The sequence below is a fragment of the Dendrobium catenatum genome, unplaced genomic scaffold, assembly GCF_001605985.2.
Source record: "Dendrobium catenatum unplaced genomic scaffold, ASM160598v2 fragScaff_scaffold_621, whole genome shotgun sequence".
In the NCBI taxonomy this organism is placed as follows: domain Eukaryota; kingdom Viridiplantae; phylum Streptophyta; class Magnoliopsida; order Asparagales; family Orchidaceae; genus Dendrobium; species Dendrobium catenatum.
In genome coordinates, this window is record NW_021319083.1 from 10,994,387 (window position 1) to 11,022,123 (window position 27,737).

At 33.9% G+C, this 27,737-nt stretch overlaps 3 protein-coding genes across 5 annotated transcripts in view; all 3 read left to right on the plus strand.

The window, feature by feature from the left end:
• The first annotated feature begins 2,915 nt into the window (after nucleotides 1–2,915).
• On the plus strand, nucleotides 2,916–4,827 carry LOC110111903. The gene is made up of 2 exons (XM_020843962.1): nucleotides 2,916–3,713; nucleotides 3,955–4,827. Exons 1-2 carry the CDS (start codon nucleotides 2,916–2,918, stop codon nucleotides 4,825–4,827), a joined length of 1,671 nt encoding a protein of 556 aa, XP_020699621.1.
• A 1,673-nt stretch (nucleotides 4,828–6,500) lies between these two features.
• On the plus strand, nucleotides 6,501–7,424 carry LOC110111904. Its single transcript, XM_020843963.1, has one exon. It carries the CDS (start codon nucleotides 6,501–6,503, stop codon nucleotides 7,422–7,424), a length of 924 nt encoding a protein of 307 aa, XP_020699622.1.
• A 10,902-nt stretch (nucleotides 7,425–18,326) lies between these two features.
• The window catches only part of LOC110111898 (alpha-glucan phosphorylase, H isozyme), a 50,956-nt gene continuing 41,545 nt past the window's right edge, over nucleotides 18,327–27,737 (plus strand). For 2 of the 3 annotated variants that reach the window (XM_020843956.2, XM_020843957.2), the window contains exons 1-5: nucleotides 18,327–18,637; nucleotides 24,748–24,978; nucleotides 25,128–25,307; nucleotides 25,449–25,625; nucleotides 25,710–25,795. In XM_020843956.2, the coding sequence (XP_020699615.1) occupies nucleotides 24,766–24,978; nucleotides 25,128–25,307; nucleotides 25,449–25,625; nucleotides 25,710–25,795 (656 nt within the window). In that variant the 5' untranslated portion in view covers nucleotides 18,327–18,637; nucleotides 24,748–24,765. The remainder of the gene's footprint in view (nucleotides 18,638–24,747; nucleotides 24,979–25,127; nucleotides 25,308–25,448; nucleotides 25,626–25,709; nucleotides 25,796–27,737) is intronic. The other variant, XM_020843958.2, reaches the window with a different exon arrangement.

Here is a 27,737-nt window from a genome sequence, read left to right on the forward strand (position 1 = left end):
GTCAACAGCTTTTCAATAACTCATATTTTAACTGATTTGATTATGATTTTTTTTATCACTTAAATTTTTAAAACATTGTAAAATTGGGTAGCGTCCCAAATTTTATGTGATTAATAACCCAATCGGATAACTCGACCCAAATCCGACTAAAAAAAAATCTGAGCTTAGGTTGGCCCACTTAAATTGATTTTGATCGTATTAATTCTCGGTTCAGATTTGGGTTTACTTGAAAATTAAAAAAAGGACTTGATTAGCATTTGGTTTTGGGCTATAATGCAAAGATATGGACACGGCGACGTAAACATGGCATGACAGGGACAACAAAATTATCAATCATTAAAAATATAGGATGCAGATACAGTTTGGACATGATATTATAATTTTTATATATTAAAAAGTATAGAAATTGAATAAGTTGAATATTAAAAATAATTGAGAAATAACATGCAATTTAATAAGAGTTTATGTTTAAAATGATTAATATTAGGATGTTGAGAGTTGGGTATGTATGTCATTTCAGGCATTAAGAGGGGAGATGCCAATGTTGTCGAGAGTAGGGTATCTATGTTATGCAATGTGCATTGGACATTGTTATCAAGACAACATCGGCCCTCAATGTTGAGATGACGTTGATTGTCAATGTTGAGATGAAGTTGGACAAATATGAGATATAAGGGTGACACAGGGCATGATTGTGGGTGTGAAAATTATTGACATCGTGCATCAATGTTAAGATAATATCATATTTCAATAATAAGATAGTTTTAAAACATTGATATGGTGATGGTGCGAACATATGGCATTGTGCATTCTTTATGAAACGTTAACTTGTAACTCACCAGAGAAATGAATATGAGAATGTTTGAGAAATGGGATATTAATCACAAACGATTGATTTAGAGTTTTGGAGATAAAATAAGAAATTTGGTTTTTTATTTTTTAAATAAATAAAAATTTGAAGCATAATAAGTTATATTTAAAAAAATTATAAAATATTTAAAACAAGCATTTCAAATATATGTTGGATGCATGTTGTGTCAAATGTGTGTTGGATATTGCTTATTTTTTCAAGGAGATTTGTCGATGCATCATAGGGTTTGGGTTAAATTGGTTGGGTTCAATTTAAATGGTCATTTTCGAATTAAACAAGTCATTTTTTTGGGTTAAAAGAGTTATGTTGATCTTAAAAAAATGTAGGATTTATATGATCAATGAATTTAATGGTCATATTCAAGTTAGTCGAGTTTGAGTCAAATATTTTGACACATAATAAATGGGTTGAATTTGAGTTGAGCTTATTTGGGTTAAGTAAATCTTGGGTTGGACCCAAAACCAACCTGCCAACCACCTCACAAAGACAAAATGTGAAGGTCAAATTTATAGTTGCACAACATAAAACATGATAAAAGAGCTATCATAACTTAAAATGTGGGAAAAAAAAGGATTGATATGTCTCCAGAAAATTTTCTTCATCAACATGAATCTCAATATAATATTTGAATTGAAAACTTTCATAAGACTTTCTAAACTCATATTTTAATAAGCTTATATTTGAACTGAATGTCTCGATAGGACAAAGTCATTACCACCATAAGTAATTTGATATAAATTCAAATGAACATAAATCAAGCACATAAAATATATTTAAAATTTTTGAAACATTAATTGAAGGATAAAATGATCTCCAAATATTGACACGCTTGTAGTCATATTGAGTGGATTGATGGGATGAATCCAACAAATCCAAAATTATCCAATTCTTAAATTATTAATGAACTTAGATGTTGGATAATAGATTCATGTTTGAGGAGATTAATATAGGTTATTTGATTGAGTGTTTTGAATTCTAATCAAACTTACCAAAAAACCTCTTTAAAAAAAGTTATAAATAGGATCTCTTTTTTTTTCTCTCTATTGTATTTTTCGGCAATCGCTCTCAAGGACCACAATTAGCAAGCACTATCATCATCACCTGATTTCCATCATCCAACTATTATATGCTGCCTAACATCTCACTCTATTATTAGATTTTAACTATCATTCTTTGAACACAAGACTTATGTAGCCCCTACAATGAAAATCTATTATATCATCTTCTTCAATTGTGAAGTAGATTGGAATCATATATTTATAAATATAAAACTAACTATTGCAACTAAGTCAGGCTCATTATATTTTCCTTTTTTTAGTTTTTCATATAAAAATTATGGTGTTTATTACAAACTTTATCTTTTTGTGTTAAATCTTTACACATATCTAATATATTAAACACCACCTCCATAAACTTTTAGAACAAAATAGTTTAACACCGTCTATAAGAATAGGGGTGGATCTACAGTAGAGGCATTGGGGGCACGGCCCCCACAAGCCCAATAATTAAAATCAGACCATCTTAAACTATACTAATAAAATTATTAATATATAAGATTAAATTTGATTTTTAAAACCATTCAGTTTCGGCTTCGCCTCCGCTTCCGCCTTTATCCCTGGTTCCTCTCTACTAGGGACGCCACCTTCTCCTTCTTTAGGGCTTTCGTATGCAGATACTATCGCTCCGTCTTCTTCCACTCCAGTTGCTTTCAAGGTCGCCTACTATCCTCCAAAGCCCAAGCTCTCTTTTGCGGCTGATGATCTCTCTGAGGGCTCTTCGCTCTGGACTTTCTCTCTGGTCGGGTATGCTATCGGGCAACGACCTTTTTACGAGCAACTTCTTGCCGCCATGAACAAGGTTTGGCCTCTCAAAGGTGCGATTTCCCTATTATCCCTTGTTGATGGCTTTTTCCTCATCAAGTTCGCAACTCAAGAAGATTACGATGCTGTTTGGTCGGGTGGTTTCTACTTGGGAAACCATTCATTCTTCAGAAATGGTCTCCCAAGTTCAAACCACGTCGTGACGAAAACGCCTTGATCCCTCTATGGATAAAATTGTTGATTTCCCGCTTGCTCTTTGGACCCCGACTGGTATTTCTAAAGTTGCAAGCTACATCGGTATTCCTCTGTCGGTTGATGCATTAACGACTAAGCGAACTCGTCTCACTTTTGCTCGGGTCTGTGTGCAAATCTCAAAGGATTCTCCTCTTCCTGATTCTATTCCTTTGGAGATTGATGGGGAAGATATGATTTTAAAGGTTGTTTACGATTGGAAGCCGACTTCATGTGAAGGTTGTCGTTCTCTTATACATCCCTTTTCCCTCTGTTCAAAAAATCCTAATCCTTCCTCTGCTCTTGTTTTACCTCCTAGGCCTCACGGGAGGAGTACCAGTCGCCCTCCTAGACCTAATACTAGGAACCCTTCTAAAACCCCTCCTATCTCTGTTGCTACCGAAAACCCCTTATTACCTTCCCCTATGTCGATTGTTGAACCTCCAGTTAGCTCTGTTGTCATCCCCATTCCCCCTGCAGCCCCACCCAAACCTCCGGTTCTTCAGGAAGTCAAGGCTGTTGCTCCTTCTACTCTGAATTTAATTCATAGTGATCCTCACCTTCCTCTCCTCTTACCTCCAGGAAATGCTAACCTTATTCCTAACCTAAACTCTCCCAATGCTGAAGACCACTCTGAAGCCTCTTCATCCACTTCCAGTCCACTTGAAGTCCATCATCACACTTCTTCATCTCTCCCTTCTTCCTCTAATCTCCCTACATCCAACAAATTTAAGGCGTTAATTGTTGAGGACTCTCCCATTATTGACGTCCCTAATTTGCAGACCCTATCAGTAACATCCCTTCTCCCTCTAGCTCCACTTCCAAAGTCTCTTCCCATTCTCCTCCCAAATCTTCTTCCAAACCCTCTCCTCCCTCTAAAAACACTAGAGGGAAATCCAACAAAAAAGCCAAATCTTCTAAATCTAAATCCTAATGTCTTACCCAAAACTTGCTTGTTGGAACATAAGGGGGTTTAATAAACCCGACAAGGTTCTTGTTTGCAGGGATTTAGTTCGTCTGCATAACTTGAAGTTTTTTTGTCTTTTGGAAGCAAAAGTACATTCCTCTTCTGTTGATGATGACTGGTTCATTCATTCTCACCGGATTTTTGATAATGAGATGCACTGTCATAATTTTGGTTTCTCCATTTTGGGTCGTATTTGGATCAAATGGGACCCTACCCACATCTCTTTCTCCCCCTATTTTATCTCCTCTCAGTTGATTCATGGCATTATCTCTGTGGGGTCTTTACCACCTTTTCAACTCTCCATTATCTACGCTGCTAATACTTTTGAAGAACAGACCTCTTTATGGACTAAGATCAGAGAGCTTACTCCCTCCTCTCCTCTCCCGTGGATGGTTATGGGGGATTTGAATTGTTATAGATTTCCTAATGAGAAGGCGGGTGGTACCCCTGCCTCTGCGAGCAAGTTATCTGAATTGAAAGGTTTGGTTTTTGACTGTGGGCTTCATGACTTGGCCTCTGTTGGGCTGTTGTATACTTGGCATAACCAGCGTTCTAATCATCCTATTCATATTAAATTGGACAGGGTTTTAGTGAATTCTGACTTCCTTAACCATTTCCCCCAAGCTCACTACAAGATCACTGCCCCTGTCTGCTCTGACCACGCGCCTCTCTTCACTTCCATCACTTCCCCGAATGGCCTTCCTTGCCGCTTCTTATTTAAGAATTATTGGACTTTCATGAATGGCTTTTGGGATGATGTGCTTACTGCTTTCTCTGAACCTTTTCTAAAAGGCCCTATTTGTCACCTTCAGCACTGCATTAAGGTTCTAAAAGGTTTATTAAAGAATAGAAGCTGGACTTCTTCCAATTTCCTTTCTAACAGCATCTTGGAGCTTAAGTGCAATCTTCAAATTTGCTTAGACAATATTCAAATCTGACCTCTGGATTCCGCCTTGAATCACTCTCTGAAAGATATTAATAACAAACTTGCAAGCCTTCAAGCTTCTTGGACCTCTTGGGTCTGTCAACGTGCAAAAACAAAGTGGTTGACTCATGGTGAGAATGATCTGGGTTTTCTTTATGCTACTATTCGGGCTAGGAAAAATCATAACAATGTGTATGAGATTTCTGATGACAATAATACTCACTCGACCCATCATGATATTGCTGCCTCTTTCATACAACATTTCAGAAAGCTTTTTAATTCTCCAAAGACCAGCCACTTCTCTCCTCCTTTTATTAACAGTGGCAATTGCATTCCCATGGATATGGTTAATGATTTGGTGGTTCCGTTCACTTTTGCTGAGATTAAGAAAGTGGTTTTTGAGGGGAATGACTCCTCCTCCCCTGGTCCTGACGGTTTTTCTTTTGCTTTTTACAGAAGGACTTGGCACATTACGGGGCCCTTTATTTGTAAAGCTGTGATGGAATTTTATAACACTGGTTATATGCCTAAGGGGGTCAAGGCCACGGTTTTAGCTCTAATTCCTAAAGGGACCCATATCTCTTCCGTCTCTGACTATAGGCCGATTTCTTTGTGCAATGTGTTTTATAAAATTATGGCCAAGCTGGTGGCCAACAGATTAAAGGTTGTTCTTCCCTTTATTATTCATGATAGTCAATCCGGTTTCATCAAAGACCGTTGCTCCACTGACAATATTCTTCTAGCCTCTGACATCCTTAAAGGCTTTAACAACTCTTTCTGTGCAAAACTTGATATTTTCAAAGCTTTTGATTCTGTTTCCCATGATTTCCTTTTCCAAAGGCTGATCCAGAAGGGTTTCCCTAGTAAGTTTATTAAATGGATCAAAGGTTGCATTGCCAATGTGTTCTTTTCTATATCCATCAATGGCTCATTAAATGGTTTTTTTGGCTCCTCGAATGGTCTGAGGCAGGGATGCCCTTTATCCCCATTGTTATTTTGCATTGTTATGGATGGCTTTTCTTGCACTCTGGAGAATATGGTTCCTCCTTTTATCGGCTCTTACATCAATGACTGCAAGATTACTCACCTTCTCTATACAGATGATGTATTGGTTTTTGGCAAAGCTTCTTTTGATAATGCTACTACCGTTGCTAAGGCTATTTCTATCTTCTCCAAAGCTTCTGGTCTTGCTGTTAACTACACTAAAAGCTCTCTTATTTTCTCTAAGGATGTGTCTGCTCCTCTTTCTGTGGGGGAGATTCTTGGTATTTAGAATTTGAGCTCCTTTCTCACTTATTTGGGCATTCCTATTGCTGCCAGTCGCCTCAATTTTTCTCACTTCCAACCACTCCTGAGTAAAATTTATACTCTACTTGATGGTTGGAAAGTAAAATTTCTGTCTTTTGCAGGTAGGGTGCAATTTATTAGATTTACTATTGCCAATACTCTCACTTATTGGATTAGGGGAGTTATTCTACCTAAAGGATGCCTAAAATCTATTTCCAGATTATGTCCTAAATTTCTTTATCATGGCAATATTAATGATAAGAAGCTCCATTTAATTGCGTGGGATAAAACTGCTTTACCAACTCAATATGGGGGTTTGGTATACCCTCTTTTGAGGCTCTTTGCCATGCCAGTCACTGCTCGTTTTTGTGGAGATACTTTACTAGGGATAATCTGGCTATGTCTTGGTTTAGAAATAGATACCTTTCTCCGTGGAAGCCAGTTAACTCTTTGGACTCTAGGTTATGGAAGAAAATTCATTCGGTGGCTCTTTTGGTTAAAAGCAACTTTACTTTTCAGATCTCTCGTGGCTGCAATTTTTCCATGAATTGGGATCCCTGGTGCAATGGAAATTCTCTTATGGATTTTCTTCCCTCTTATAAATTTGAGAAAAAATTTGTGAATTGTTATACTAATAGCTCTGGCTGGGCTCTACCTTCCTCTACCCCGCTTGCTCTGCGTTTTGAACTTTCTGGAATTAATTTTGCAGAGCAACCGGCTACGGCCTGGGACGGCTCTGTTTCCCCTACCTTTGCAACTTTTTATCTTAGTTATTTTAAGCATCTGGTAGAAGTTAATTGGCATTCTTTTCTTTGGCATAAGAGATATTCTTTGAGGTATTCAGCTTATGCTTGGATGGCGGTACTTGGTAAGCTTAAAACGGTTGATCAACTGAGGCTAAGGGGTATCGACATTCCTGCTGTTTGCTATTTTTGTGATTCTGGCAATGAATGTCACTCTCACCTTTTTTTTGGTTGTGACTACTCTTTCACTGTCATTTGCACTCTTCTTCCGGAGCTGGGTGCTTTTCTTATGAGGCCTAACCTGATGCAAACTTATGATTATTTTGGAAGCTCTTCCCATCTTCCTAACTGGGAAAAATATCTCTGTTTTTTGGTGATAAACTGCACCATTTATTTTGTTTGGAGGGAAAGGAACACTAGAAGATTTGATAATGTGTGGAAAAGCCCAATTGAGATTGTTGCTTACATTCGACATGCTCTTCTTGCCAAAGTTAAAAACTGGAAGAACTTCAATGACCTTAAAGGCCGTTTTGAGCTAGATTCTCAACTAAATTTTACAAGTTACAGATCGGTTTGGTGAATTTTGCGGGCGATGATGATCGTATTGCCTTTTTGCCCCTTGGACGGCAGGGGTAGTCTTTTTTTTTTCATGCTATATGTGCTCACTGATCTTTTCATGACGCTGCTTCTACAACCAGGGGATGTCGCCTTCGTTCGGCAATACCCTGAGCCCGATTTTGGTCGACTTCACCAGACTTTCTTTATTCAGTTCTCTTGTATTTTTGTTTACTTCCATTCTTTTGGAAGTCTCTGCTTCTGTTACAGATTTTGTTTTTTCTTCACATGTAACTAGTTTTCAGTTTTAATGAAATTTGGGCTTTCTGCCCTCTAATTTCCCAAAAAAAAAGAAGATTGATACATTTTTTTAATAAATTTAAGTAAATTAATAGTTTAACTATATATTCTTTATAATTTTATATTATTTATAATTAATTTAAAATTTGGGAGATTATGATATTTATTAATTTATTTAATCTAAATATAGTTCAAAATTAAGAATTAATTTAATTATTTCAAATAAAATAACCTTAAGTATAAAAACAATTTATTTGAACTCAATTTAATAATAAAAAAAAATATTAATTTTGTATTAAATAATAAGATAGATATTGATATATCTATTCTTTTTTAATGGAAATGCATATGATTTTAAATGTATTTTTATAAATTTTCATTAAAAATAAGTCTCTTACATTGAGTAAAAATTAGATTTTGAGTATAAGTTAATAATTAATATTAATTTGTGGCTTTGTGCTCCCATACCAAAAGTTTTCTGGCTCCACCCCTGAATAAGAATCATGTCACACCCCAATATCAAAATTTGAAAAAATCGCCTATTTAACCTTTAATTGAACTACCAAAGCTATTAATAATCTATCAATATAATTTAGTCAAACGAAGAAACTAATACTCATATACATTAAAATATAAAACTATGATCATTCATTAAAATTTATGTACAATAATAAGGAGTTTCATCATTGCATCAACAACATCAAGCCTTTATCCCACTATGTGGGGTCGGATACATGAATCCTTTTTCTCCATTGTGTCATGTTAAAAGTTAAATTCTCATTTAAATTTAATAAGGAAATTTCATTTCTAATATTTTCTAAGTCTTTTTAGGTCCACCTCTACCTTTCTTAACATAAGTCTCTTATACATCTACTTTTTTAATCGGTTCATTAGGAGGTCATCGTTTTGTGTGACCAAACCATCTAAGGCGACTCTCTCTAATCTTATCTTCCATTAGAACTACTCCTTTCAATTATATGCTCATTTTGAATATTATCTCTAAGAGTAAAGCCACTCATCTCCCTGAGCATCCTCATCTCTACAACACTTAAATTAGCATTATGTTTGTCCTTTAATGGCAAAAATTATGCACCATAAAGCATTGTAGGTCTAACCACCATTTTTTAAAATTTTTCCTTAAGTTTGAGGGGGACTTTTCTATCTCACAATAAGGCTGATGCATTCCTCCACTTCAACCATCCAACTTGAATTCTACTAATAATACCCCCCACTACGGGAAAACACGCGATTACCGTCAGATTTTCCGGCGAAAAGTTTTGCACCGGTACGAACGGCGCAGGTAACGGCGGAATATTCCTAAATATTGCGATGGAAACCTTACGACGCATTTGCCGGCGCAAAATACGATGGAAACATTCCGGCGTCCCCATACGCCGGTATATGCGTCGGTAAAACTAGCTCTGAACCAATACCGTCGCACGTTACAGCGGAACTATACCGGCGCAAATTACCGACGGATCTTGCGCCGGCTTATTTAAACTCAACGACTTAATTCCGGCGCCAATTGCGTCGGTAATGTTTCCGACGTAACGTGTGACGGAACGTCCGCCGGTGAAAGCCCTATTTTTCGACACCGAGCCCCTCTGGCCGCTCATTCGTTTCCTTCCGTTCTCTCACCTCGCGTGTTTCGCCCGTCGCCGTCTGTCGCTCGCTGTTGATTGACGTCGCCGATGGTCACCGGAATTCGCCGTCGACAGTCTCCAGACTTCGCCGAGCATCATTTCCTCTCTTTCCTGCTCGCGCGCCGCCGAGGGTTGCTCTTCGCCGACGGAAGGTATTTTGTTTCGTTTTTTTTTCCTATTTCGGTTGGATTACATATAGGATCAGCCTTAAGTCCACCTGAGGAGGAGTCCACGGAGTCAGAGTAGTTTAATTTAGTTTATATGAACTTGTTTATTTCTGTGAACATGTGTTATTGAACAGTTTCTTTTAATGTGATGTTTTTGTTGATTGTTACTATTGAACAGTTTCTTTTAATGTTATAAACTGTTGTGAATTTGTTATAAAATGTTGATCTGTTGAAATGTTACTATTGAAATGTTGTGGAATTGATATTTGTATATGTTTGCAGGTGTGGAAATTTGATTGTTGGTTGGGAAGGCAATTTTTTTTTGTCAATGCTACAGGTTTCCGGCGGATTTTACACCGGAACTTCACCGGAAATGACGATACAACGAATTGTATCGAACGTATCGACGCTTTTGATCCGTCGGAAACTACCGGCGCTTGTTCCGGCGTAATGTCCGCCGCTTATTTCCGGCGACGGCTTTGCGACGCAAACATAACCGTTGGTTGTCTGCGGCGAACTTGCGGCGTTTTGTCCGCCGGTAATTACCGGTGCAAGATACGACAGAAACTTACCGGCATATATGGCGCTGGAATTTATCGGTTGGAAGTCATCGGCACCAATCTGATGTTTTGCACCGGTACTGCGTCGGTAAGTGCGCCGGAAAGTTTTCTGGTGCATTAGTTGTGTCGGAAAAAATTTATCGACATGACCAAAACCGGCGTATGCATTTCTGCCGAAACGTGCGCCGGAAACTTATAGTTCCGTCGGATTGTCTGCATGTTCCGGCGGATTTTGTCTGCCGGTAATGACGGGTTTTCCTGTAGTTCCCATCTATTTCACAATTACTCTGAACAATAGACCCAATATATCTAAAGCATATACTCTTATTAATGACGATCGCCCAAAGTCAGAATCTTCCCACAAGAATTATTATTACTAAAATTACACTATATATATTCAATTTTAGATCAACTCAAACGAAAGGCTTTTGACTCTAAGGCTGACCTCCAAAATTCAAGTTTACTTTCAACTCCCTCTCTAGTATTATCAACAAGAAAAATATCATCAGCAAAAAGCATACACCATGGTACAAACTCTTGCAAATGTCTAGTGAGAACATCCATGACTAAATCAAAAAGATATGGGTTTAAGGCTGATTCCATCAATGCATCAATCAATCTATTTTTCTACTTTTGATTGCAAAAGAATAAAATAAAGTACAAAAATAAAGAAAAACTTGAATTGTGAGCAATATCTCTCTACCGGATTGACACCGCGCTAACCTGAAATAAATAACATCAACAGAGTGAGCTAACAACCCAGTAGGTTACCAGAACTTAATTACCACTAATGCAAGAAAATAGAAGCAGTATGCATGTAATCATTCAAACTGAAATAATATGAACATGTAACTGTAATATCATGTAGCAGTCACTATAAACAATATCAAGTCATATGAGCAATAATAATTTGTATATCTTATAAGTAGTGATCATTAATAATCAAATAAAGAATTAGTAGGTTTCATCATTTATATACCTATCAATCACAAAGCAATTTAGTCCATATATCCATTTAGGAAATCCGTACACCTGTTATTATCATGTGTATACAAAATGAATAAATATAAGTAATATAAGCAACGTAGGACACCTGTCTATTTGTGGTGTTTTTCTTGAATCTAGTCATGTAGGTTAAACCTACAGAACCAGACTCAGTTATATAACTCATACTTATAAGAATCAATCTCATATCACACATGACAAGTTAGTCAGGTGTCTTTCATGTAAGAAGTCATCACTACTTGCTCGTCGGCATATCATGTCATATCAATCAATCTCCTAAAATATCTCTTTTTATATCATTAGGATTACACCATAAACCTTTTATTTTAAGAAAAGCTCATTGGCTCACTCTCATGTAACATATCTCCAGCCAACCTGAAACACTTAACTATTTCTAGCAAGCCTTTCTTACCCATTTTCACACATTACATTATATGAAGAATAATAGCAGTATCATATACTCATAATGCAGAAATTAATATACTAATCAATTAATATGCATATAGACTTAGCCAAAAATATATGTTGGTCTAAATGAATAGTAAATATGTGTATATAGTAAATATGTCTAGATGAGGGTGAAATTGGTTTAGCTAAGCATGTCTACAATTACAAAAAATATATTCATAAATTAGTTAAGCATCTTAACAATGATATGGTGAAATTAGTTTGCAAAATGAGCATCTAATGATCTAAAAAACCCCACTTGTACCGACATATATTAATTTTCTAATAGTAATAGTAAAATCGTATTAATTTATAGTGTTAACAGTTATCCTTCATTGCTTATGCAAATGCCACATTTATCTTATATCAATCATATCTTTGTCATTGTACAAGGCAATATAATGAATACTATACAATAAAATGCTTAAATATATAAAAGTCAAGAAAATCTATATAATATCCCATAATTCTCATTACTTCAAAAAATCACAATTTATATTCTACTTGGTGAAATTCAATAATATTATTGTCAAAATATCCATACTTATTATATCTATCGTTTTTAAAAAGTTACACGTTAAAAATTTGATAAATCAGAAGAAAATATATTTTTTATCAATTTATGAGAGAGTAAATCTATTAAACTCAAAATAATTGAAAACTAAAATGATATTTGAGTTATATATTGTAATAACTCGTATCTTAACCTATGTAAATATTTTTTTTTTCTGGAGTCATATAACTCCAAATCTCAAACAATCTTCAACAAAGCGTTGTTGTTGTAGTATTTTACTTACACAATTTTTTTTGTAATTTTTTAGCGATGGTGAAAATCCTTAAAAAATGATATATGTAAGGATTTTGGGACCGTTAGGTATCCATCTTGTAAACCGTTTCACCAATATTTTTTGAAAATGTAAATAATTTTGTATTGACAAAACTTTCACATTGTAACTTTTTATATGTTATAAAGATTGAGATTATAAATATTTTCAATATTTATTTATGATTTTTCACTGGGTAATTTAGAAAATGCAATAATTTTTGCCAACTCAAAATTTTTTTTAACGTCTAAAAATAGTGATTTAGTACAACTAAAGCTTCATAATATTATTTTATGTAATATATTGTAATTTAGTTAAATTATGAAAAATATGAATTTTTTTTAGTATAATTTTTATTGTCTGCCGTTATGACTTTTATTTTTTAAATTAAGCTCAATTACATTTTATTTGTTGCAATGCATTAAAAATGAATGTGGATATTTGATTGAGATTAATATTATAATAATGTGATAATAATGTGTGTGTAAAAGACAAGTAAATATTGGTTGACCCATTAGTTGGAGACTGATTTGACCTGTACAGGATGGTGGGCCAACGGGTTTTTCTTTAAATACTATGATTTGATGTTATCATCTACGAATTCATGTGATACTAATTGAGAGTTATAAGTAGAATAACTATTGTGCCAATGGGCAAAGAGTGATGACTCTATTTTTGAGCCAATAATTTACTTATACTAATGCAACATTGAAAAATACTGTGATAATTAGGACTTCTTACTTGTTAATTATGACTACTCAAATGCATTTTCTTAATATATTATTCTTATTATTGTATGAATTTATTATTACTGCATGAATTTACTATTATTGTATTATTCTATTTCTCATGTTACTGAATTATTATTGTTACCAATTTAGATACTGATATTATTTAATACTACTATTTCACTATACTAATAGTAAGTATGTGATATATTAAGCAGATGATACAGATTACCTGAATAGTATGGATACACTTTTATATGATTTTACTACATTGTCATTATTTCAATAATCTTTACCGATGTTTTGATTTGATAGTTTATATGATTTATATATCGATTGGTATTATAGATACAATGATTGTTTTATAGATTTGACACTAGTACCAATTTACTACTTTACTGGCTTGTACTATAATGTTTTAATATTTATAGATTGTACTACTACTACTTGTGAATTTTATTATTTATGTACTGATTTAATGATCATATGAATGTAATTGTTATGCTATGACAGTTGACATGCATATTGCTCTTTTTTCATGTTTGATTTTACTTGTAGGTTTTGATGACCTGCTGATCTTTTTAAACTTATTATATGTGGTTAAATGATTTCAAATCATGGCAGGGGAGCAGAAGTGTGAGGTTGGTCATGATTCTTCAAATTCTATATCCTTTTGTTTTTCTTTTATACTCAAGATAAAATAGTTATGATATGATTGTATAAATTCTGAGTATTATCTTTAATTTTTGGAAATGATATATGTGTATATTAATGTTTTAAAGTATAAAATATATTTTATTGTTGTTTATTACTGATAGATGATCTTAGATATCTCTGGTTGTTATTTATTAAGAGATTAAAAGAATAATTCCAAATTAAATTCTAGAATATCAAACATACTACAATTAAAAAAATATTTAACATAATTGAAGGACGAAAATACCCTGAACACCTTTCTCTGTCCTCCCTCTTCTCCATTTCCCTATCTTTCTTCCTCGATAAGCCAAGAGAATGAGGAAGAAGTGGTGGCACTGGAGGGCTTAAGTGATTTGGTTTAGAATAAAAAAATATATAAAAATATTGTCAGTGTTTAGCACCGCAGCGCTCAGACCCAGTATTGCAGCACTACATGTCAAATCTAAAATTACAGTGGAACAAAGACTCAAATGCTATATTTCTAGCATCTTTCTACTTTCAAGCATAACATCATAGCACTATAAAGCACAATGCCAAAATGCTCTAGTTCAAACAAACTTTTAATTTTTTTTACACTATATTTTTGGGTTATTACATGTAGTGTTACAACCCAACTCGACATAACAAGCATATTGAATGAGTCACATGATGTTGAATCACAACAGTTTTGTTCTCAAGATTATGTGGAATGAATTTCTTTTCATTTTATTTATTAACATAATATAGAGCCACTAAAAATCAAATTATTAATATATAAAAATAACATAAGAACATTCTCATTTATTTTCAAAAAGCTTTATAGATAAAATATTTATATATAAAGCAATCAGGCTATAAATTTATAGTACATCATCATCAAATGCACCATGTGTAATAACCCAAAATTTCATAAAATAAAATTTATTTAAAATATGAAAAATTATATTGCAGTGCTGTGGTGTTGTGATTAAGAGTACATTGGTTCCATGCTCTCTATTCTACTATAGTCATAGATTAAGCATGCAACACATTGACGCTGTGGTTTGTGGTGCCATAGTGCCAGGCATAAAAAAGTATTTAATATTTTTTATTGTATTTAATATAAATATTCCTCCACCAATACATTTCTCCCTCTCATTTCATTGCCTTGTCAAGGAAAGGAAAAAAGGAGAAGAAGAGGAGAGTGGAGATAAGAGAAAGATGGACTTTCGAGGCTTTTTCGTATGTTGTTTATATTATGAAAATTATTTTGATCAAAGTGAATCTACTCTACATCTATTTTTAATGATTTTGAGTTTAGTATATTTCTTACTCTTGAATTTTATAAAAAAATGTAATATCTTTCATTATAATTAGTTTTCACTGTGTAGCTTTTAAAATGTGATATATGTTATTATTCTGAATATTTTGATTGATTCATATTCAAAGTTTACCAAGTAGATTGGTATATATGATATTTTATTTGAAATGGGGAGAGTAAGACTGTTGTAAAATGATCAGGAACTAATATACTAAATATGGATATGAGATACTTAATATACATATTATTATTGTTCATTTGATATAATATGCATTTTAGAATAATATATAGATATAATGTTATGATAATTGCATATGAAGATGTTTGTTATTTGGATATACATGATATGAACGATGTGATTTATGTAAGAACATGTAAAATGAATGAATTGGTGTGCTTTATGAGACAAATTAGATTGATATTGGTATGATTGAGAAGATTGAGAACTGATATGCGAATGATTGGAGACAGATGATGGATATGACAAATGATAGATATGATAAATGATAGATATAATCGATGAAAAATATGATCTATGGTATATAAGACAGATGATAGATCAGACTGATGATAGATAAGTGATATGACCGATGATATATGATATATATGATCGATGATAGATAGATCGATTATTGATGATTGATAAGATCAATGACACATAATATACGATTTATATACAACAATTGATTGGCTGATTATATTGATTGATTGATTGGTGAGATTGATTGACTAATTAAAGGATATAAGAAATATGAATGATATGTAGTTGAAATGATAGAGTACTGATATGAACATATGATTTATAATTCTTATGATATTAATTCTTATGATATGGTTGGTTCACATGATTCATGATATAGATGATATATGCATATGATAAGATTGATAAGATTCATACAATGACACATGACATATATGAATTATATGATATATATGATAGTATTCATATTGACAGCTACGTATTCTCACAGTTATATGTTTACATTGCTTTTAATTGAATGATTGTATGCGTATTATTTTTATTTTGTGCATTAATTTTAGTTGTAGATTTTTGTGGCTTGCTGTATTTTTCTGCTTATTATATGATTTTCACATCTTTTTAGATAAGGGTAAAGAACCAATTGAGAGAGATTGATCCAAGCTGCAAGTTTAGGTTTCCCTCTATTTCTGTTGTTCTTCTTTTCTGGTCATGATGTAATTGTATTGATGAGTTATTTTGATTGAACATCATGACTATTATATATGTTACTTTTCAGGTTAGATCGATGTGCAAATATTTGATGAATAGTAATATATTTATGCTTTATGTTGTTTATCTTATATGGATGAAATTAATAACCTCTAGTTGATGTTTAGAAGATAAAAAGATGTAATTCTTCCAATTTAAATCTTGGGGGGCCACACCATGATTGCCAAAAGAATTTACTAACACAAAGCATACTAAATCACTAGAAATTTTCTACCTTTAACTACTCAACCTGCCTTCCCTTTCCCTTCATTCAAATTAACATATACAAAAAAGCATGTACCACGTTCTGGTAGGCTACAATAACCTTAATAAATTAATAATAATAAAAAATAGTAATATAAACAAATTACTTTATCATTATAGAAAAAACAAAAGATAATATTTGCGTAAAAACTTTTAGTAGAGTAATAGATGGTTCAGAACAGTATCAACATAACAATTCAACAAGTTAACAGAATAGCACATTCCCAAATAACATAACTAAAAGCATCATATTAGATTTAGTCTACAATCACATCATATCAGATAAGTGCCTTAGGCTCTTATAGCTCCCAACATCTCACGAAGAATATAATATATACAAAATCAGTCACTTATGAGTTCCTATGCACAACACATTAGAAAAAAAACACTTATAACACCAATGCATGACACATTAATATCAGATCCTTGTGATTCCAAATGCGTAGCACCATTCTTTCATTCAAAATTCAAGATCCTATACCTCTACTTGGATGCACCTAAGCATTAATAACAATCGCCAGTGTTTCTTCACACAGATTCAATCACATAAATATAGAAGTATCATATTTTCATCATATATAAAAAAATCAAATGAAATCTATTTAGATTTGAATAACTTTTCCAACTGGCCCGATAAAGAAAAAAAAAAAAAAACATAGGGACCTTTGAAATGGGCTTTCACTTCTTGGTTATGAGTCCAACTATAGAAATTATTTATAAATGATAAAATTTAGTGGCTCATTTTGGCAACCGATTGAATAATTTTTGATGTCGTTGAGTTTGTCTCGTTGAGACATTCAGTTCAACTATCGCCTAATCCTGATTTTAGTTTTGAAAGTCTCCATTTCAAATATGACTCGAGATTCATATCCACTCTAGTTGATTTTTTGGCAACATATCAATGTTATATATAAGAAGAATTTCTATTATATCTTTTGTGTTTTGTTTCTAGATTTAGGTTTGCTTTTGTGTAGGTTTCTTGTTTGGGTTATGTAGCCAATTGTGTGTTGCTTGTTATGTTGCTTTTGTGCCTATTAATAGGCTTTAGCTTGTATTAGGAAAGCAACCAAGGAAATAAAGATTTGCATTGTTTTGGCTCACCGCCTCCCCTCTCCTCTCTCCCTCCTCCTCTTTCAAGATCCATGAGGAAGTGCTTCTTCCTCAAGTGAAGGGATCTCACAATATTAATTTAAAATAAATTTATAATTTATATCAAAATATTTTGACACAAAGAAAAAAATAAATCGTAGGATTATACTAGTGCTCATCTTTGATTACAATGATGTACTATATATATATTCATATGATAAAAAAACTATTTTAAGATATTGATTGCGATCAAATGATGGTAGTCAAAGGACTTTGATCGTTGATTGGTGCAATGATTCGATTAAACAGAGATTCTTCAAAACTTTAATCTCTGTTTAACATCAAATCAAGGGTCCAAACTAGAGCGAGTCTTACCTATAAAAACCAAAATACAATCAATCGCTGGTAACAAATTCAATGCAATCTATCTTAACCTGTTGGTTGGATATTTAGACTATACATCAAAGTTTTGAATTAAAAACTTAAGTATATATTGTGTTTGTAAGTTTATATTTAATTAACTGAAAAGTAAAAAAAAAAAAATCTACGAATTTTTTGAATTCCACGTGTCCACATTCAGCGATCGTTCACCTCAACGATCGCAATTCCTCCTCCGGTCAACATCTCCTGATATTTGCCTCCCCTTTCTGCTCCATCCCTATGATAAGTTTATTTATAATTATCCTCTGCAGCGCCAAACTGCACTTTTGTCCACTTCCCATCGGAGCCCCAATTAGTCTCGTTTCCGCACTCGATCTAAAGGGTTTTGCGCTACGCCTCCTTCTGCTTCCACTAGCAGCAGCTGAAAGAGAGCTTCTATTTTCCCGTGCTTTGTTGGATCTCTCGCATTCAAACACGTGATCGTCTCCTTCGTTAGGCGAACATCTCGTGAATTTTTTTAAACCGATAGAGCGGTGGATTGCGGAGTGTAAAGCGGATAAGCTTTATTTTCTTTTCCTTTAGTCGGATTTGACATCAGAAAGTGCGCCGCTCTTCTTCGACCAATTGGTATTTTGGCCGCCTCATTTTCTTCAATTAAAACTACTGATTTTTACTCATTTAACAATAATTATTGCCGCATTGTTTAAAAATCTTCGACTTTTGTGCTTCAGATTTGTTTGAAGGGATTGCTAGGTGGATAACTTTCACCATATCTGCTCTTTCTCTGATTATTTTCTTGTCAGAAGATGTATGGTTGGAGTTTGTTTTTTCTTCTTGTAGCCTAGGATTTGCATAAAAAGGTTGCGTAACTCTACTTCGACTAATGGGTGTGCTTGCGTCCCTCCCTGATTTTCTTTGGCTCAAATCTTTGATCTCTCAATCACGCTCTTGCTATGAATCGATGATTTCTCTCGATGTTGTTTTGCCAAAAGATAGATGGTTGGAAGTTGTTTGCCTTTTGGTGACTACCATTACAATTTAAATCGAGTAGGTTTTGTTGAATCCTGTAAATCCAAATATAGTAAACCTTTAGAGGACTAAAACCTGAATAATATTTGGCATGTCAACTATTAAATCTTTCTAAATAATGATACACTGCTCGGCTATTTTCTTAAGATTTATGAGAGGGGGATATTTTTAAATTCCTTAAAATTTGTGAATGATAAGATTGAACAAATTGATTTAAGCAAAAAAGGAGTTAACATTTGATTTTTAAAAACAGTTGTATTTAAAGTATCTAACAAAAAATATTTGGCGGGATTTAAGCTAAATCATTCTTAGATCCTACCTCAAATAGGATACTTAAATACCCCTTTATTCCGGTAGATCTGCTTTTCTTGTGAAATTTTCAACAAGCTTTTAATATAAGCAACATGCCGTAGTTTTTAATTATTTGCCTTGCCTATAAATGGTTGTCAATGAAAGAAATTATGGTCTAAAGAGGTAGGAGAAGAGACGAGAGAAACATCTGTATAGGGATAATACTGCAATGGTGAATGTAGCTGTTAATACATTGCTTAAATAATTTTCATTACAATAACAGCTAGCTAATGAATGTTTATACATATTGAGGAATGCAAGCGATTGAGGAAGGAAAACGATGTAACGACCATTCTATTAAACTTCAGAGTGTTATTCATGGGTGGTAGTGATTGTTTACATTAGTATAATCGAGTGGTTCAGATCTATAGTCAGAGGAAGTGTCTGCATCCATATAATAATGCATGTAGAACGGCTGATATGCGTATTACATGCCCTCAAGTTGATGTTACAAGTGTTGGATTATTAACTTGTTGGGAAGTTTACAAAAATAATTGGTAGATAGTGCTTTTTTGAATTTGTCAACCAGTTTTGCCCGTTGGCCTCGGGAGTTAATATCAAGCATGGTTATCTCATTAGAAAGGATTGTTTTAGATGAAGTGCTAGCCACTAGCCAATCTCATTATGTTTGGTTTTGTAGCGCCCCAAGATCAAATTTTGAAAGAATTGCCTATTGTAATCTCTTAATTAATCATACAAAACTTCTATGAATTCATCAATATAAAGCACTCTAGCCAAAATAACTAAAAATCATATACATTAAAATATAATATTTATTCATCTCTCAAAATTCATGTGCAATAGCCATGAGTTCAATCCATACATTCATCAGACTATCTTTTAGCTCTCTACTACAATAGAATAAAACTAAAGAAAATACAAAAACAAAATAAAACTTGAATCTCTGATCTATGCTTACTCTATTGGATCCTGACCCCTTCTTGAAAGTATGTAAAATCACAAAGTGAACTATCAGTTCAATTAAAATCAATTGAAGATAGTAGAAATAGTATACATGTAATCAATATAAGTATAAATATATAATTGTAAAAGCATGCAACAATCAATAAAGCTGTTACAAATCATATAATCAGTAAACATCAATACAACTGTATATTTTAAGAGCAATGATCAGTAACTGATGACCATACACAAGGGGTCAATAAATTCGATCATTTATATGCTCATTAGTTATAGAATAGTTTCTATCTCGGTTCAGGAAATCTGTATACCTATCATATTCATATACTATTGCCATCTTTTCTTATATACAAATATTTGATAATATATATATAACATAGTAAACAAGTGATATTATGTTTAATATTTATCTCATTGTATCAATCTAGTGCATATAAAATTTACATATGAATCATGATTAGTGACATTCATAAGAAAAATCAATATACTCATTTTTACATGTATATGACCATAACGGATGAATTATATAAATATGCATGTCATACATTAGTATTTTAAGGTTTTGAAAATTATTTATGCAATTTTTATATTTATCTAAATTTCTTAAATTAGAGCATTTTCTCCATAATACAAAAATATCCGGTAAAAATTCTATATATTCCTATTAATATGTGCAGAATGGTTAAAAATATAACATGTAAAACAGACACATAATGGTCTCAGAAAATTCACTTGTATCGACACATTAATTTTTTAAGAAATTGTAATTAAATAAGAAGCTTCTTTTTTTCATATCTACAATGCTCATAAAATTAGAGAAAAATTAATATTATTAGAATACAACAATATATATGTTATAGCGAAGACGCTTTACAAATTGGACTTATAATGACTCGTGAAATATTATTTGATTGTTGTAGGTTAAAACATGGGTTATTACAGGTTCGGGTATGAAAAATAAGATTATTGACTAGGGCCATACTGAACATGTTATCACAATGAAGGTTGGCTGGATGAGTGAAAATAATTTGTTGTTCTTGAATCGATCACACATTCCGTGTATGGCTTTGACGAACTAAGCTCGTGCCTCTTGCCTGATTTCATTCGTCCGTGCACACCCAACCCACACGAACAACCAATCTCTTCTTGCTCCTGATCTCTTCGAACACTCACATCAATTCCAACCCGTTTGAGCAAGCCTTATACACAATCAACCTAGCCTTTGTCTCTGCCGTGTGAAGTACTGTTCGTTTGAGTGAGTATTCTATTGGGCTATTTGATCTGCTTCAAATTGCTTACACATAAAAATAGAACCCAACTTCTATTGATATACTCTGAAGTAGGAACAGCTCAAATTCTAACTACTAGGACATGCATAACCAACTCTAGTCGATTGTATTGATTTAGGGCATAAAATTTTTTGACATATATTTGTTATTGCAAAATAAATAATCAAGAATATGCAATTTCAACACCCCGCGCCATCAATCTTTGATTTGGGTGGATGAATTTTAAATTTGAAGGCTCTGCGCCATTGATTTCTGATCTGAGTAGAATGGTTTAAAATTCGAAGACCCTGCGCCATTGATCTCTGATCTGGGTAAGAAGAAATAACGCCACATGCTGTCTTGGCCTCCCCCGTGAGGAGGGGACGTTAGGAGGCTGCCCAAATTATCTAAAAAAATTACTCAATTGGAGAGTAATTTAGTTTAAATTTTAATTAATTAATCACCAGATTAAATTAAATTAAATTAAATTAATGAAAAATAATTAATTGAAATAAAATTAAATAATGAAAATTACTTAATTGAAATTAATTAATTAATGAAAATTAATTAGTTATTAGAATTAATTAATTAATTAAAATCAAATTAATTGATTGAAAATAAGTAATTAACATTAATTAATCAAAAGTAATTAATTAGTTTAAATTAATTAATTAATTGATATTAATTAGTATTTATTGTTTGGTTAATTTAAAATTTGAGAGCAATTAAAATCCGAGAGAAGTTAAAATTCGAGAGCAATGAAATTTGAATTGATTAATTGGTTGATTAAAATTTTAATTAATTATGTTAATTGGTTAAACAATTAATGTAGAGGGAGCCACTCTGGTGAAAAGTTTCTTTTAAATGCAAAAAAAAATTGTTTATCCACTAATCAACCATAAAGTACAAACTACATTAAAATCACACTCCTAAATCTACTACTTAAATGAAAGAAAAATATCTCCAATGCTCCTTTGCAAGCTCTCAAATGCTCCTCTATGCTCTCCAAAGTTTCTCTGAGCTCCTGCAAACAAATAAAAAAAAATCATTAGCATTTAAAATTAAATTTGCTAAGGCAAGAAAGAACAAGTGCTGCACTAAACTACAGTATTGAAAAGAAAAAAAGCAGGGTGTTGGTAGAAAAAAGTAAAGTACGATATAGAAAGTAAAGTAGGATACTGATGCAAGAAAGAAAAGCAGGTATTGTGAATTGAACTACTGTACTGTCAATAAAAGTAGGGGAAAGTACTGAACTATTAAAGCAGGAAGTGAAACTACTATAGTAAAAACATTAGTGTCAAGCTAATAAACAACTGGAAGAGAAGGGTTTAGTGTCAAGCTAGCAAATAACTACAAACTAAATTACCTATGGGTAAAAGTCTAATCGACACTAAAATAAACAAACAGGCTACTTCCAAAGGGAAACAGTAAGTCCTATAAACACTTCCAGGGAATTTCTGAAGGGAGTCGTAAGACCTACCAACTAAAACTAATGAGCATCTTAGTCTAAAGGGCTAGATTGTAAAACCCATTTTTCACGTATCTTCCAAAAGAAGTTGTAAGACTTGTTATTTGAGAGAAACTCCTTAGAGAAATATTAAATTCTCAAATTAAATCTACATTAATGGGCAGCTTAGCCTATAGGGCTAGATTATAAGACCCGTTAACGGGCAATTTCCAAGTGAAGTCATAAAACCTAAACGTGAGGGGATTTCTAAATAAATTGCAAGACTCTAAAATCCAAACAAACAAACAAAACTAATGGGCATCTTAGTTTATAGGGCTAATTTGTAAGACCCACCAATAAATTACTTCTTATAGAAGCTGTTAGTCCCGCTTTACGAGTTACTTTTAATGAAAGTCGTAAGTCCCAACCCAAATTCAAATACTCGAAATACTTATGGGAGAAACTGTAAGACTCACGTCAATTTAAACATTTTGGTAACTTCTAAACGAAGTTATAAATCTCAAACCAAACTAACTTCTTGTTATTCTAATATATGTAAACCCCAAACCACATTTTTTAAACGTAAACCAAATCAATTTACATCTAACAATTTCTGTTTACCCGGGATCCCTAAGAGGATTCATCCCATGACTGCTAATCAGATTCCCGTATGCCTAGGACTACGAAACTGTACGACCCACTTCAATTTAAACATTTTGGTAACTTCTAAACGAAGTTATAAATCTTTGACCAAACTAACTTCTTGTTATTCTAATAGATGTAAACCCCAAACCACATTTTTTAAACGTAAATCAAATCAATTTACATCTAAGCACTTCTGTTTACCCGGGATCCGTAAGAGGATACAACCCATGACTGCTAATCAGATTACGTATACCTAGGACTAGGAAACCATGAGATCTCGATCCCCCCCCCCCCCCAACTGAGACTAAAATACCTAAAATTACTCATTCTTAATCGAGAGTTCTCTCTTATGTATTAAGAAGGGTAGTTAACTATGAGCGCAAGCGCTCATGGGAAGTAAAAACTCAGATTTAATTAAACCCTTATACTACCCTCAGAAAAATATTATTAACTACAATCTGACTTAAGGGAAATGGAATCCTATGTCTGCAAAGCAGAATTCATTCCATCGTGCCGTTTTTCTTGAGCCAACACCAGGCAAGATATGAATTACTCCAATTGCAAGAGAAATCATTACATTCGATAACAACATGTAAAACTACGTGCATATACTACGAGTGTGCAGCTGCGTACTTTGATTTACTCACACCTAGCTCTACGTGAGGTGTTAAGACAGACTAACTTTTCCAATTGTTGTATGATGGCGTGTAGGTTTACAAACGTGATATATCAAAACAATATCATTGAAAAAGAAAGAAAAACAAAAACTATTTGGCAGGACTGATCAAAACAGTAGGATTTAATATCTCAAAAACCTAATTGGTGGGATTTAAACTGATTCTTTTTAAAATCCTTTCTTAAATAGGATACCATTTCAGTATGTCGATTCTTTTTTTTTTTAAATTTATTTTCAGCCAGGTTTTTAATTATTTGCCTTCCTGTAAGTGTTATGTAGCCAGGCATCAATGCCTTCACTTTCTGCATGATGGTGTTTAGTCGTAAACTAGACTCAGTTAACACACTTTTTTGGTTTTTAGTTAGAGGGTTCTGTTGACGTTAAATTACCATACCTGCAGAACTCCCCACTATTTTTAATGGCATTGACGGAGAAGGACAGTGAATCTACTCTTGGCTGCCTCAGCAAAGATTTTCCCGCTGTGGCTCACCCCTGTGCCGAGCAGCCATCAGAAATCACCTCCAACATTGTCTACCACGCTCAATACAGCCCTCATTTTTCACCGCTCAAGTTTGATCCAGAGCAAGCTTTTTATGCCACAGCGCTAAGTGTCCGTGACAACCTGATTCAGGTGATCTAAATTTCTTTGTTATGTGGAGGAGGGACCTATTTGATTGTTTTTATATTTATTTGTTTCTTGTAGAAAATTTCCATATTTCCATGCATACCAACATACAAAACAGTCTCTTCTTTCCTTGACTCCAATTTTATCAATTGCAGAGATGGAATGATACATACTTACATTTTCACAAGCATGATCCCAAGCAGACTTATTACCTGTCCATGGAATATTTACAAGGCCGTGCTCTTACTAATGCTATTGGGAACCTTGACATTCAAGGAGCATATGCCGATGCTTTGAAAAAACTGGGGCATGAAATTGAAGAAATTGCAGAAAAGGTATGTGCATCTTATCATCAAATGTTTTACTTGCGTCATGGCCTTCTACGTTCTACTATTCAAGGGTCTCCATTCCAACTGCGTATGTTTGCTTTATAGTGAATTACTAGTATAAAACTAAAGTAAATTGAATATTTATAGGAGAAAGATGCTGCGCTAGGAAATGGAGGCTTGGGCCGGCTTGCATCTTGCTTTCTTGATTCAATGGCAACTCTAAACTTACCTGCTTGGGGATATGGTTTGAGATATAGATATGGCCTTTTTAAGCAGAAGATTTCAAAAGAGGGACAAGAAGAGGTAGCTGAAGATTGGCTTGAGGTATGTTCCACGGCATAAGTTCTTTCAAAATACATAATAATATCTTCTTTTTACAAGCTATGCTCTCTGATATGAATTTGACAGAAGTTCAGTCCTTGGGAGGTTGTTCGGCATGATGTTATTTTTCCCATAAGATTTTTCGGCCACGTTGAGATCTCTTCAACAGGATCGTAAGCGCTGATCCGAATTTATTTTTCAAGTGTAGTTCATGACAGCATTCTGTTGGAAAAATTTCTATATAAACCCATATCGTGAAGAGTTATACTCATGTTTCACTTATCAATGCTATAGTATTCTTTTTTTGCTTGAACAGTCATAGTAATTTAATAGACATTGTGTTTTGGTATGGCTGAAGGGTCAGTTATGTAACATGGGGCTTCATTCAAGTATTTGTCGGTCATTTGGGCCTATACAGATGCTGAAGCTGAGCTATTCAACATCAGCTAATTGTAAAGGCCTTAACTGAATAGTTGGGACTGTTGTTCTTCCTGTTTTATGGTATATTTGGCTTCTTGTACATTTAGAGGTTTTACTAGAGGGAGTGACTTCCAGAACACAGATTTGGTATTAGATGGATCCATCAAGATTACGAGGCTTAGGTTCCTCCTATAAAGAACGTATTAAGGGGCTATTTGGTAGGAGTTTTGAGTATTATGTATCTCAAATATAGGGGTTTTGATTTTTTGAGTGTTTGGTTTAGAATAAACTAAATTCATAGTATCTTTTTGAGCAACTTGGGTAAATTAATCAGTTGATTTTAAAATGCATCACGTTACCTTCGCTCTTTGTGCTCGTAAACTCTACTTACGTCACCTTCACTTAATAACCCATGATGATCAAGACACTTACAACCCTCATCGGCCTTTTTGCATTGCTTGCAACCCTTGTGGTCCCCTTTGCTTGCAAACCCACGACACCGCGATGACTACCATCGTTCAACCCCATTATTCACCCCACATAATGACCTCACTGCCGCTACCTCCACTCACATCGACATGATCGACCTTATAGACTTATTATAACGCGTTGTGACCCAAAATGTATTTTACTTGCAAGTAATCAAAACCAAAAATAAATTCCGAAATTTATTTTACAAGAAACTAAACAAAGTATTTCAAATGCGTTGATTTTATTTATAATGTATTTAGAATACACCTTATTTTCAAATACTTTAGCAACCAAACAACCTCAAAGAAAATTGTGGGCTCCGAATTCGGCCCCGGCCTCCGCTTGCTTTTCTATTTATATATTCAGCGAGGGAGTTTTAACTGAATAAGTTCCGAGGTAATTTTTGGAAGGCAGATGGGTTTGTAGATAAGACACTACCCAGAGATTTCGCCCTCATTTGGTGAGGACTTTATGATCTGAGTTCTGGTTTCCTATAGGCGCAAGCCCCTATAGTTAATTACCCCTCTCGATCACGAGAGAGAACTTTCGATTAAGGCTAGTCGTCAATCAGATACGTATAGAGAATACGTGTTATCTGGCATATAGTAGCAGCATGAGTTGGATATTGAGAATGGTTAGATAAATTGGGAATTTGAAGGAAAAAAGATTGATATTTAAAATTAGAAATTGCACCATCTTGCACTTAAAGAGGATGGTGGGGGAATGGATGATAGACCCGATCAAGATCTCATGGTTCCGTCGTCCCGGGCCATCGTGGTCCCTGGTCTACTTAGTCAGAGGAGGTAGTCGACCCAACCTGACAGAAGGATCCTTGTCGGCAGCCATGGGTTGCTTCGTCCAAGGGGACCTTGTAGACCGGGGTTGAATGTTTGTCTAAGGGGACAAATTTAAATCCACCTTAGCTGACAGAGAGCTTTGTGCCCTATCAATCATATCCTATTGATTCATATCTCAAGGATTTAACGCCATTAAGGAGCGTATTGGCTCTGGCCATAACCGCTATCTGTGGTGCCATTTGGCGGCAAAACCACTCGGTTCAGAGGGCCCCGGGCCATAACCGTTTACCTGCAGTGCCATTTGGCGGCGAAACTGCCGGTTAGAGGACACGTACCACATCCTTACTGGCAAGAGATTGTTTGAGAATGGATCCTAGTGATATTTTCGACTAGGCATTTGGCTCTTTGTGAGCAAAAGTAAATTCTG